At 39.7% G+C, this 14204-nt stretch overlaps 1 protein-coding gene across 1 annotated transcript in view; it reads left to right on the top strand.

The window, feature by feature from the left end:
- The window catches only part of myo15b (myosin XVB), a 99962-nt gene that overhangs the window by 55369 nt on the left and 30389 nt on the right, over positions 1-14204 (top strand). Inside the window, exons 12-20 of the mRNA XM_084938459.1 lie at positions 4159-4221; positions 4306-4363; positions 4501-4625; positions 5087-5182; positions 5280-5515; positions 11449-11618; positions 11736-11808; positions 11910-12095; positions 12204-12313. Coding sequence (XP_084794585.1) covers positions 4159-4221; positions 4306-4363; positions 4501-4625; positions 5087-5182; positions 5280-5515; positions 11449-11618; positions 11736-11808; positions 11910-12095; positions 12204-12313 — 1117 coding nt within the window. The remainder of the gene's footprint in view (positions 1-4158; positions 4222-4305; positions 4364-4500; positions 4626-5086; positions 5183-5279; positions 5516-11448; positions 11619-11735; positions 11809-11909; positions 12096-12203; positions 12314-14204) is intronic.

Below are 14204 nucleotides of genomic sequence, written 5' to 3'. Positions count from 1 at the left end.
CCACCAAGCTGACAGGACAACACAGGTAACAGGTACATGTTAAAATTCTTAAGATCATGTTTAAAAGCCCAAAAAAGGAATTTTCCTTCATTCAGTAATCATTTGTATTAATCAATCAGCAGAAAACATGTCACAATTTGAATCTTTTAACCACTAAATTTGTCGTGTCGTCACTGGTTGGTCAGACCAGTGTCTTTTTTTTGAAGTTAAGTTGTTGTCCTGCAACCCAGAGAGTTTATTTGTTAGTAGTGGATAAACTTTATCATTTAATAACAGGTGTATGTTAAGTTTCGCTGCTTTAACCTTGCTGGAAAATCTTCACGTGTTCATGAATGTAAGCTGTTTTTTCATTGCGTGTGTGTGCGTTTGTAGGTGGGTTATTTTAACTTTTTTCTCAAACGAGGCATTTCTCTAACACGTGCCTTTCTCATACATTTCTCTGGTTGTGTGTGTTTTTATTTTGTTTCCCAAATTTTGATTTCCCACCTTAAATAACAGCATTTCATGTCTTCAGCCAGGAGTTAGAGCTTGCTTGTGAGATTCAGGGACACATGGTGCCAATAACAATTCAGCCAAAAACTTGCCTGAAAATTTCCAGTGATGGTAACCGATAACCGGAGGAGAAGATGTCCTTTAAGCTTCTTTTCAGGGTTGGGACAAAGCTGGGGTCAAGCTGTAAACTTTTGAGCCAAAGCTTGGCCTGTCTGTCGTCCCAATTCTGTTAATTTATCCTGTACTCAGGTTTCCAGGTTGAGAGAAATCCACCTGTATTAACACACTAAAACATCCACTTAGTATTTCTTTTCTGAAAACATCCATTTGCTTCATCTGCCTAGATTTTACTCTCTCTCTCTCTGGGTGCATAAACATTCACCGTAGTCATTCAAAACCTTATTTGTAATATTATAATCAGCAAAATCAGCGTCTTATTTACAGGTCTTTAACAGTATTTGCAAATCATAATTATAAAACTCAAAAACACGCTAAACAGGAAGCAAAAGTCCTCTGTGCGCTTCACAGCAGCCACCTCATTTGCATGTTCACACACCGTCTAAAAATAGCTCACAGCGCTGCAGCGCGCTGTCGTCACACACAGCCTCGTCTCACACACAGCTCTATTATTTTATATTACAAAGACGTCTTATATTTACAATCACTCTCAGGCCTGACAGCTTTAGCGCCTACACAATTTTGACAAATTTAAGTTAACGGTCCAACCGAAAAAGTTCAACTTTTTTGTGATCAATTAACCAGTATCTGTCCAACAGTTTCTGGCCTCATCTCTAAAGTCCCTAACTCAATTTAAAAGTGTCCAACACCCAAGGTCCAACCTTTGCTGCCCAAAAAAGCGCAGATACCGTTCCAAACGGCAAAGTGGTCCAACCACTAGTTATTCTGGAGTGCCCCAAGCTCCACAGTGACCAACTGACTATCCCTCAAAGAAGACAAGGCCTAGGCGTCCCCGGCCTTGGCAAGCGTTACCTCTGAGCACTGCGCTTCTCAGCGGTCCAACCGCCATTCTATAATAATTTATAATACTTTGAAACAACAGTCAACACCCCAAAACAAGTGTATGACTGACGCAGGTCCAACCTGTCTGACCAATGGGGACTCTAACCCACAAAATGACCAGTTCCCTATCAAACTAAATTCACTCAGCAGTCCAACTGCTTTAACTTCAATCAGCAGTCCAACTGCTCTAAATGCACTTTCAACGTTTCATTATCATTACTTCAGCTTCAGTTCTCATGAGATTTTTCATCAAAATCAAAACAGGCCTTCACCAGTAATTTCAGTGAGTAGACTTTAATTTTATCATGTCCAATTTGGTACACTTTGGAAATAGATTCAACAGGTAGTGCCTTACCTTTGTATAAGCCGGCTTATGCCCACTCACGTCAGACCACTGGCTTGTGCCTGTCCGTTCGACAACCTCGGACCGTCCAAACCTCCAACTTCCACCCCAATACCACAGGAGAATACATTCAGGAGAATAATGCAAACCAAAACTACATAATAATTCACAATCTTTAATTAAGGGTCTAACATGGCATAAAATAATATTATAATCTCACACTTATATATTTCAGCTTATCAATATTTTCCTCATAAAAAGCAGTCTCTTTCCTTTCCTTTAACTAGCTTTCTTATCTTGTGATAGCCTTGTCACGTGTACACAACCACACCTACACTTACAGCCCCTCTCCGCTCTTGGACTTCAAACCCTCTCAGTGAAATTCGAAGCAGCACTGCATCTCTCCTTCCGCCTTTTGAAGCGTGTCTCTTAGACTTCATGCTTCGTATCTCTAACAGGTAGGCTGTTTTTCTCTTTAACCATGTAAGTTAGATCAGATGCCAAATGTAACTGGCATTTTTGTTTCCTCAAGGCATAGTTTACACCAGGAAAATTTGGAAATCTGATACAGGCAGTTTACTTGTTATCGTAACAGCTGAGACGCCTCTCTCAGCTGTTGCTTTCTGTGGATCATCTTTTGTTTCTTGCCTGGAATAGCAGTAAGCTGATATTTTTCCTCTTTTTGGTCTTTGTTTCTGTCATATTGCTCTCGTGCTGCTTTGTGTTTTATGAGCTTTGGACTATGAACAGTGGAGCTGTCAGGATTAGGCGATGAGCTCCCAGTAATTCAAGCTTGGTTATTGTCATGATATATATATATATATGTACATATAGATACACTAATCTGAAAACGTTTTTTCACTGTAAGTTATTATTCTTTGTCTTTATTCTTTTACTCTTCTCACTTTTAATATGCTGAGCCATATTGTTAAACGTACACTTCTTTAACTTATATTAAAATATCTCCGTGATTAAATAATGAGTTAAATGTCTTTACACTAACAGAATGGGAAGTTTCACTGGTCCAGCCCAGTTAAGATCAAAGTGGGCGGTATTTGAGTTTGACATCCCTGATGGTAAATGGATTGATTCTTATTTAGCGCTTTTCAACTCAACGCTCAAAGTGCTTTATATGACATGCGTCATTCACCCAATCACATCCAATCATGCATGTACTTTTTTTTATGCTTAAGATCCCTAAGGCCCCTGGTACCATTAAACTGTAGTTTAACATTCTGTGATATCAATCTTTTTATCGTATTTTTCATTCATCAAAGGCTCTCAGTTACCTCGTCAAATAGCTGGATTGTGCTCACTTGTTAAGTCACTGTTCCGATGCTAAATAATGCTAATGCTGTTTTCTGTCAGGTAAAGACAAAAGATCAACATTTTCATTAAAGTAATGCATCAGAAAGATGTGAATTTATATTTATCAGTAGGGTATGAAAAATATACTGTATGTCTAGTCTGAAATTATCTGAGTGTTAAATCTGAATGAGATTAGAAAGGCACTATATGAGTACTGGTCGTACTGGGTATGACAAGATGCACACTGATACAGCAGTTAAACAACCATCAGTGATCCAGCCCAGATTATAAGATTTAATAAATGTAATAAACAATATAATAAATTGTTTTATTAGCCTGATTGCAAGTATTTATTTAATATGTATCATCTTCTTCAACAACAGTTTAAGGTTCGTTAACGGTCGAATGGCACAGTAAACTGTTATACATCATATATATATATATATACATACATATACACAAAAAGCATGTTTGCAGCTTGATATATATCCACACCCATGGGCTATTACCGCACCTAATTTTATTAGTAGGCATTCCGTTGTCTCAAGCTAGATGAAGAGCAGGATAAACAGTTGGGATGTGAAATAAAAATGTACAACATATCTATAAACACTGGAAAAGTCAGCGATATGGGTTGGCTTATGTCATAAACTAACCCTCTCGGACCAATACTGTTGCGGTGACTACTAAGCTGTAAACTTCCTGATAAAAGTTGAACTTACTGGACTCTGTGTGGCCTTTGGTACAAGGAGGAGCAACAGCCCTCAGGGTGTGGAGTGAGTATATAACCAGACATGTATCCAAGAATAGGTCTGACAGAACGTGTGCCTGTGGGTGCGATGAAGTGCTATTAAGTTTTGCTTGGATAACTCAGAAACAAGCTTAAGGTGAAGAAAGCTATTGTTTAGTATGACTCTGGGTGTATGTTCTGAAATTATTTTTGTTCATGGTCACATTAACAACTAACTGACATTGTCTCTGTGTGCTGATTTCAGGAATTACATGACAGAAGCCAAGTGAAAGCCGTGACAAGGGCAAAGTCTGTCTCTCAAGAGATGGTGAGAAAATAAAATGACGACCCACGTACTTTGTAAATTCCATTCTATAATAACTGTTTCTCTGACATTTTGCTTTCCTTGTAGGATGTGAGGATGTTAGAGATCCCTGCTGAGCTGTCCGCCAGACTCCACAGCACAGCAGGTTATAGTCATAAAAAAAATCCAACTACAGAATCTATATGAAGAAGTCACAATATGAACATAAACAGTACTAACAATTTTTGGTGGATCCATTCATCCAATGAAGCTTGTGAATGCACTTGTGCCTCTTTCTCACAGGGCAGAAGCAGGGATCAGGAGTCACAGAGGTCTCACCTCCACAGGTGAAAGCAGAACATAAGCTCAACCTGCCTCTTGATGTTGACAGATACCCATTCTCACGCTATGCCAAGTCTGTATTAAAGGTGAGTAAAATATGAGCTCCCTAACATCACATCCGAAAGCATTACATTGACTTACAATAATTTAATCACCTCACCTCAGTCTTAAATCCTCTCATCTGACTTGGGCTCTGGAGGCAACAAGCAATCTATCAGGACCAAGGTATCTAGATATTTAGTTAAAGACATCCTTTCTGTGGCAGTCATTGTTTACAAAAGCAGTTAATTCTTTTAATTAAAACATAGAACACCTTGTGGATATTTAGACAATGGGACCTTTTCCTTTTTTAAAAATAGGAATACTCATGTTAAAAGTATTTAAATAATAAAATAAATCAGGACACCTCCAGTTTCATGATGTAATCGCCAAATATTAGAAAAATATTTTTTGACACACTTCTATAAAAATTTACCATTCAAAGAAGTCCACTCGTGCATGCATGTACTGAAAAAACATTTATTGTTCGTACTCGTGTCTCCCTCAGGATACATGGTGCCAGCCTCAGGGATATCCCCTTCAGAAACCCCTTACAGCTCTAGAACCTGAAGATGCCAGAACTGCTTTGGAGATTTACAAACTGGTATTTTGAATTCATTAAAGTCTATGTGGCATTAAATACATTAAATATGATCTTTTGTCGTTAACTTAATTTTTTGTTTCATATCGTGTCTTTACAGATTTTGCATTTCACAGGAGATGTAGATATTAGCAGCTGGCAGGAGCAAATTTTAGGCAACTACATAGTGGAGAAAGGCCAAAGCCTGCCAGCCTTGAGGGATGAGATCCTGATCCAGCTGGTTTACCACACTTGGAGCCTGAAGGAGGAGCAGCAAAGCCTGAGGGGCTGGTTGCTGATGGCCTGCTGCCTAAGTGCTTTCACACCATCACCATCACTGGACAAACATCTACTCAAGTAGGCGATGCAAAAATGAAAAATAACCGTAACTCAAATATGTTTTGAAAAATTTGGGGGAGTTGACATGCTGATGTCCCTGTCACCCTATCAAATGAAGGGACAGATCTGTTGGTTCGAAGTCACCTCAAGGCGACTGTTGTTGTGATTTGGAGTTAGTACTCACATCATCTTTAGATAATACACATAGGCTCTTGACTTTATGCATAATGATGTAACATTCAGTCCTGTGGAAAGTTGTGTATTTAAAATATACACATTACCCTTAGCCATTACTGGCTACTCTGGCATGAATGACTCTAAATAACTTTATGGTAAATAACACAATATAGGCAAAAAAAATAATGTGAAAGATTCCACATTAAAAATTTTTAGTTCAACATAAAAATGAGGATATTTAACTGTTCGTCAGATTTTATTTAATGATGTCGTATGAAATTATAATGTTCTCTTCATGAAGCTGAAGCTGTGCAGGTCTGAGATCAGCAGCTTTCCTAAACACCAAACTGAGTTACCGTTTATGCTCTATATAGTGACAAAGTTATATAATGATGATTAATCCCTTTGACGTTATTTCTTTACCTTTATTTTTTTTTAAAAACAGCTGTAGCTTTCACTGGCACTACATCATGTGATACTTCGGCCTTTGTACTTTTCTCATCAGTTAACTTTGGAGTTACTATAATGAGTGAACATGCAGGATAATTTGTCTGTTGTCACTGGGTGGTGCTGAGGTCTGAATCTTGGGGTAGCTGCTATAATCACATACAGAAAGGTGTTTAGGTGTAACTTTGCCAAAACAATGTCGGACTTTGTAGTTTTCTCCAGTCCCCTCCCCAATCAGACCAGGAGTGGCATGTTTAACCGCATCCTTAAATTGCTGGCTGTCTGAGTGGTGTCCAAAAAATCATGTGGGCTTTATAGTTAAGTGGGAAGCTTTGCGGAGGAAACCTGGTCTTGTTAGGAGATACAACATGCATCCCACTTTGGATGGAGCAGCTCTCATTTCTAGAAATCTGGCCAGATTTATTAAACCCCCCAAAACATGACTATCCAGAGTTGGAACCAGGAAGCAGAGTTGCAGTCTTACATGCCTCTCTTCAGCTTCTCCTGTTATCCACCTAAAACCCCATCCCCTTAGAGACTGTGTCAGCTTCCAAACAGACAAAAAACAAACTAAAAACCAGCAAAAAAGAGACTTAAACATAAAAAAAATTACAAAGAAAGAACAATACAGTATCCTCAACAGCGCCAAAGAGTAAAACAGTGAAATGTGGATTATTAAACATTAGGCCTCTCTCTTCCAAGTCTCTGTTAGTACATGAGTTAATAATTGATCAATAAGTTAATTTACTCTGCCTTACAGAAACCTGGTTACAGCAGGATGATTATGTTAGCTTAAATGAATCAACACCCCCGAGTCATTCTAACTAATCAACCAAAGACCAAGACAGATTTTCAACCCTTTCACACATACTGGTCACTACAGTGGACAGCTATTCAAAGGCTGTTTTCTTGTATTTGTGTCAGTGTTGATGGTATACTTGAACATGAACCACTGCATTGGACACTGATGTGACACTTTATACCTGCCACCCAGTCAAAACGTATGTTGTCCACCTAAGTGGACATGTAAAAAATTGTTTGAAAAGTACATATTTTAAAAAAATGAAGTTCAAAAATCTTTTTTCATGCCTAAAGATAAATAAAACTACTACTTAACTACTTAAGAAAAATATCCCTGAATTAGCTTGTCATAATTCATGCATGAAAGGGTTAATTCATTTGAAAGCCTGATGCTTGCTTAGCTTTTTCCACCCTAGTTGGAAAACTCAAAAAAACAGTCGGGATTTGTAGCTGTAGAAGTAAAATTGAATTGACTCTGTTATTGTCAGTCTGCTCCAGGATAACGATGTCCCACTTCTGCTGATTTTGTCAAATGCTTTTATGAGCCTTGCCTTCAAATGAATATATCTAAGACTAAAGAGTGATTTTAGGAGATGCACTCATATACACAAAGTTATTTTTTATTAAAATTCACATTGCAGAATATGTTCAAAGTTATAAATCTCTTGGAACAGTTACCAATTCAAAGCTTGATGTTAAAGCAAATTGTGAAGCTTTGTGTAAGAAGGGACACCAGTGATGCTTGTGTTTGAGAAGGCTTTCTGGTTTCCACATTGATAAAACTGTGATGATTTTATTTGATCGTTCTTTCCTTTATGATACTTATCTGTAAAGAACAGAAACAATCAAATTGTTAACAGCCTGATTGTCAAACCACAGCTGAACCAAGCATCTCTGTATACCACACAGTTACAGTGGTTGGCTGGTTCAATTTTCCTTGACAGTTCACACCCATTGCACAGTAAGTTTCAGTTTCTTCTTTCTGGGTAAAGATTTCATCTGACTTTGAGGCTTCATTCTAATATTGTACAGTCTTTACCTTACAATAAAAAACACCTAGAGAGAAGCTATATAAATAAAATTAACTAAATTTAAGTCAATCGTTGGTGACTTTGTTAGTGTTATAAAATATGTACATTTTCACCAGACCTGATGCCTCTGCCAAATTTTTGTAGTTCTTGAGCATGTTGTAGCCCTCTAATAAGGGATTCATTTTTGTAAAAAAAAAAGAAAAAAAAAAAGGCAATATTAAGAATAATAAGCAATAATAGGGCCCTTGGCAGATCTTAAGGTATACTGCAGTATGGGCTTGGTAGAGTTGAGGCATTTCCTGTAGTCACTGGGATGTCTTGCAACCTGTCTTCTAATGTGGCTGTAGCAAAAACAAGTTACTTCCCACTTCCTGTGTCCACTAGGTAGTGTACAACAACAGGTCAGCCACTAATCAGAAGGTCGGTGGTTCGATCCCAGGCTGCCTCCTGGCTGCATACCAAATATCCTTGGGCAAGATACTAACCCCATGTTTGCCTACTGGTGGTGGTCAGAGGGCCCGGTGGCGCCAGTGTCCGGCAGCCTCGCCTCTGTCAGTGCGCCCCAGGGCGGCTGTGGCTACAACGTAGCTTGCCATTGCCAGTGTGTGAATGTGTGTGTGAATGGGTGAATGACTGAATGTAGTGTAAAGCGCTTTGGGGTCCTTAGGGACTGATTAAAGCGCTATACAAATGCAGGCCATTTACCATTTATAATACAGGGCTCTAGACTAACTTTTTGCCATGGGCGTACCGGTACGCCTAACTTTAAAAAGTTAGGCGTACCGGCACAAAAGTTAGGTGCACACAAATTTTATAATAATTTATATAATGTAATGTGTTTTTCTGGATACACTGTGCTTTTTCAGCATTCAAAGATTGATGACACCGTGTCAGAGCACTGGCTATGAATTTCAGAAGGATCAGGCCTTAACTTAACAGAAAAGTTAGCAATAGTTATTTTCCTATTACAGCTACATCCACTTCTGTCGTGCCTAGGCTGCTCACTAGGGCTGGGTATCATCACTGATTTCTATAATCCATTCGATTCCGGTTTTCAAAGTCCCGATTCGATTCAACTTAGCCTCAGACAGTCAGAAATATTATAATTCTGATCATTTATCAGTACTGACTTCATCAGAATTGTGAACATCACAGCAGATGCCTTTGTGTGAAAGTAACTGAGAATAAAACACAGAAAAACATGAAGGAGATTTTCCTGGTCTGGCTTTTTATAGCAGATAACCTTAAAAATATTCTACAATGTTCTGCATATAAAGTTTAAATTTCTTCAGTATTGAACAACAGAAAAAATAGGCTTTCTTGTCCGAGGTCATTTAAGTGAAAAAAAGAAAAAGAAAAGAAAAAGACAGCAGCCGACAGCGCTGTAAACAACGGTAGACTGGTGGGTAATAAGCGAATGAATAATACAGAAAACAGAGATTGGAGACGGGAAACTGTTCTTGAAGTACAGAGAGAGATAGAGAGAGAGCTAGCTGTGCATGGAGTGTGATTTTAATAGTCGTGGAAGCAAAACAGCAAAATTCATGATGACATTGATCAAATGTGAAGCGCAGTTTGCTGCTTCTTTTGCTGCTGGCTCGGTGAATTCTGGTTGGAGAGAGACAAAACCTGCAGCTCAGAATCAGCGCAAAAAGACGTAATCACAGCGCGGACCGGACGCATCAGAATCGCTAAGCTCCGACAGCGTGTCCGTCTACGGGCCGTCGGGTGAGAAAGCCGAGAAAGACAAAGTTGATTCTGATGCGTCGGTTCCGCTCCGTGTTTACGTCTTTGTGTGGAATCCGTGTACCTGCTCTCATCTGCTGTTTGGTTGTTGTTGAAATGGTTTTGTGAGCTTTAATCTGAGAATCTGCCGTTTCTGGCAAAACACAGTTATATTTAAAAGTCGATTCAGGATTTAATGAATTGATATCGCTTTATTCAAGCTACTCACCTCACTCAATGTGTGTCTGTTGTTGACCACAGGGAAAGTTGCAGATTTTTTTTTTTTTTTTCGCTACCCGAACAGTTGGTCGCACAGGTGCAACCAAATATTTTTTTTTAGTCGCACCACTGAAAAATTTGGTCGCATTTGCGACCAAATTGGTCGCACTCTAGAGCCCTGTAATATTATAACTCATGCTGTTGCATATCTAAGAAAACATCAATATAGCTTTGTTAGAACAAAACTTGAATAAATTAACATGTCCATGGTGTACCTTGCCTCTTGCTCCAGATGGCTCCAGCCCCTTATATATATATTTAAGCATGCCATAAGAAACTCATTCCATAACTTCATGGAATGGATTTCTATGCTGGAATCTAAGCCTTACATCACAGAGCACAATTCCCAGCATTAGATGCAGTGCTTCAAAGCACACTGCCACTGGACTCTACAGCAGTGGATACATGTTCTCTGAAATGATGAATGACACTGTGTCTGACAATGTGATGAATGAGATGCCAGAAAAACAGTATTTGTCTAAACGCATTGTGCATGGGAACACTTTGGGGATAGACCCTTCCTTTTCCAACATGTCTGTGCACCAGTGTACCATGCAAGGTCCATATAGACAAGGGTGAGTTTGGTGTGGAAGAACAGCACTGGCCTGCACAGAGTCCTGATCTCAACCCTATAGAACACCAAAAGGATGAATTAGAGCAGAGAGTGCAAGCCAGGCCTTCTCATCCAACATCAACGTCTGACCTCACAAATGCACTTTTGGAAGAATGGTCAGAAAATTCCCATTAACACATTTATAAACCTTGTGGAAAGCCTTCCCAGAGCAGTTAAAGCTGCAAAAGATGTGCCGAGATCATATTAAACTCAATGGATTAAGAATGGGATGTCACTCAATTTCATGTGTGTGTCAATGAATTTGTGAAAAACTTATCCAGGATGCATTTGCAATTTCAGTTGAGCGTGCTGAGTATGGTGCACACACAGCAAGAAGCTGTGTTAGCACCATAATCACAGAGTAAAACTCGCTTCACTTTGGACAGTGATTCTGATCATCAAGTACTTTCTTGTTCATGACAGGTTTGAGCTTTGGTTGTTCCTGAACATCCTAACCATTTTTTGTTCATCTGAGGGTGACAGTTTGGAGTGGTGGCACATCTTATTTACAACTGATGATGCTCGGATAAATTATTTGAGCCTGATTGTATAATTTTGACTCTGTGTTGATTTAAGAAAATACCAAATAAAACTGGAACACATTTTTGCACCTGATTTTTATTTTTTTTAAATCAAACAACAGTTCAAAGAAATCATTAAAAGCCTAAAATTATGATGTCATTCACGTCCATGATGAAGGTATTTAAACTTCAGACCATAATCATAACTTCCTCTGTCGCATCAGCTTAAACGACTATGAGACTGCAGCACATGACAAATAAACTTGCTTCCCAGTACTTTTTATTAAACTGTCAGATTTTGTTACTCAGTCACTGAATGCTGTTCTAGATTGTTACAACCCACTTTAACCCCTGCAGGTATGTATCTGACTATGGTCCAGGGGAGTACCGTTCACTGTGCCAACATAAACTGCTGACATCTATGAAGCTTCCATCTCCAACCTGCCGGATGTACCCACCCACCGAGCTGGAATGGACGTCCAACCAGAGAAAAGGAACCATGTTGGTAGACGTTCACACCTACAATGGTGAGACTAACTGAACATTTCCATTTTTGTACCATGAAACTGGATCAGTGGGCCTAAAAGCAGTGCAAAAATATCAGCTTTAATAAACTCACAACACCATTTGGCGTTTTATTTCAGATGAGAAGTTTGTAACTGAAGTGGAGTCTTGGACCACAGGAGAGCAGCTAGCGTCGTGGATTCTTCATTTCAGGTATAAGTTGTAAACATATGTGATTTCCCCCACTTTGCTATTATTTGCATTTACATGCATCTTCCTTAAAATTTTGTGTAATGTGTTGTTTTGTGCCATAGAGGTGTTTCGGAAGTGGTACAGGGCTGGTCAGTGTCTCTTTTTTCAATCGATGACGGCTGGTCTGATTTAGCTGGCTCAGATTTTGTCATGGATCTGCTGGCTGGAGCTGAAGCTGAAGTGCTCCCACCAGAAGGGACTCCCACCTCTACTTACTCTGATTACCTGTTTGGCAACCAGGGAGATAGGTAAAATAGTGAACAATTGTTTGGGGGTTTGTTTGTTTCATTTTCTTGGAGGGTCGGGGGCATCTTTTAAAGAATCCAGTGCCACTTATGACAACTGTTTTTCTATAGGATGTTAACAACCAATCTAGATGACTTTATACCGCCAGCACCACCCATACAAGCTCCTGGTCTACCTCCTTTTGAAGGAAACCAGTGGAGAAGAGATTATCCACAGGAAGGTAAGTATTATATGGTGAAATTTTAGTACACTAGTTATCTAATTAACACCATCAGGAAGACCAAACAGAGCCATCTACTAATATAAATGTTTAGCTATAGTTTGTCTCTTAGGAATTAACCACTTTCAGTTTAATGTTATTTATTTATATAGTACCAAATCACAACAGCTGAATCAAGGTGCTTTATATTGTAAGGTTAATACCCTACAATAAAACAGAGAAAACGGAGGCAATTCCAACAACAGATGACTCCCTATGAGCAAACACTTTGGCAACAGTGTGAAGGAAAAACTCCCTTTTAACCAGAAGAAACCTCTGTCAGAACCAGGCTAAGACAGGACAAAGATCTCAGTTAGAGAAACATTCTACAAAAAAAGACCTATAATTTTAATTTATGTTCTGTTGTGTTTCCCACTATGACTTCACATGTGATTGGCTGCTTCCAGTAATGGCAGCAACATGATAATATCAGATCATGCAAGGAACGGCTATCTGCAAGTGCACACAGGCACAGTTCATTACTTGTCTCACCAGAAAGATTTTTTATTTTCTAGACCATGCAGTCCATCTAGCTCTAAATGTGTCCAGATAGCATTTCAGAAAATGTTTCACTAAACATGATAATGATATATAAAAGAACTGACAACAACAAAAGACTGCCACAAAAAATACAAGTGAGATAGTAAGCTTTATTTTGCAACCATCACTTTAAACCAGCAGATAGGTTGTCCTCCCTCTGTCTCTATCTATATCTATTATGGCTGGGGGATAACAAGTATGTCCACACTAATTATTTAATATTGAATAGACACCACACTGCAAAAAGATCTATACTAGTGCTGGGGCTGCACGGTGCTAACGCGTTAATTAGCTAAACACGCTAACACGTTGACGCCGTGCAGCCCCACGCACGGGGCGATCCGCATTAACTCACTAACAGAGATTTGCCACATGCGGTTATGGCATTAACAAGATTAACGCTGACAGCACTAATCTATACACTACAAACCAAAATACATTCAGAAAAGTTAGGTGTGTGAAACAATGGCTCCCAGTGAAGGGCCGTTTTTATCTGTACAAATGCCGCCTTGCACTGCTTTATCCCCTGGCCCAGATCTGGGGCACCCTTTCACGTGAGGTCAGTCAAGGGTCTGGTCCATTCCCCAAATCCAGGCACGAACCAGCGGTAGTAACCAGTCAGCCCCAAGATGCAATGGATACTGTTTTCTCCACCTGTAGGCACACCTGCCCGCCTCCCAAATGGTACGCTAATACTGTGCCTCCCTTGATCCAAACGCAGACTTCTTTGGGTTGGCTATGAGCCCCGCCTACATCAGGGACTCCAGGACCACAGCTGCCCAGTACACATGCCGGTTGTTACTATGGATGATAACATCATGGAGAAGGCTGTTTTTTCCTTGGATACTGCAGACAAGGGAATCTGCCAGTAGCCCTCGGTTAAATCCAGTGTTGTGAAAAATTGAGCCGGATCTTACCAGTTAAGGAGTCCAGCAGCCCCAACCCGGGCCATGAGATAGGCATCAGACCATGACACCTCATTCACCAGCCATACCACCTCATAGTCAACATCGCCAACTCACCGTGTGACCACAAAGAGTCCTTGCCACTTGGCGAGTGTCTTTAAGCTTGAAGAAGGGCATAATACAAGCACTTTGTCTCCCATTGAAAATTGCCTGAGTCTAACCCCTCTGTTGTACAGGTGCTGTTGACATTCCTGGGCCTGGAATAAATTCTCCCTTGACAACCTTGACAATGATTGCAGCTTTGCTTTCAGGTCCAGGACATACTAAATCTCATTTTTAACTGGGCTTGGGGGGAAAGGGGGAAAACACAATGAAGGCCTGGGGAGCCTCCCACACTGCAAACAACA

Source organism: Perissodus microlepis, chromosome 8 (genome assembly GCF_051167445.1).
Source record: "Perissodus microlepis isolate ML-2025 ecotype Zambia chromosome 8, ASM5116744v1, whole genome shotgun sequence".
Classification (NCBI taxonomy): domain Eukaryota; kingdom Metazoa; phylum Chordata; class Actinopteri; order Cichliformes; family Cichlidae; genus Perissodus; species Perissodus microlepis.
The sequence above is the reverse complement of the archived record's forward strand: the minus strand, read 5'-3'. Positions and strand labels throughout refer to the sequence as shown.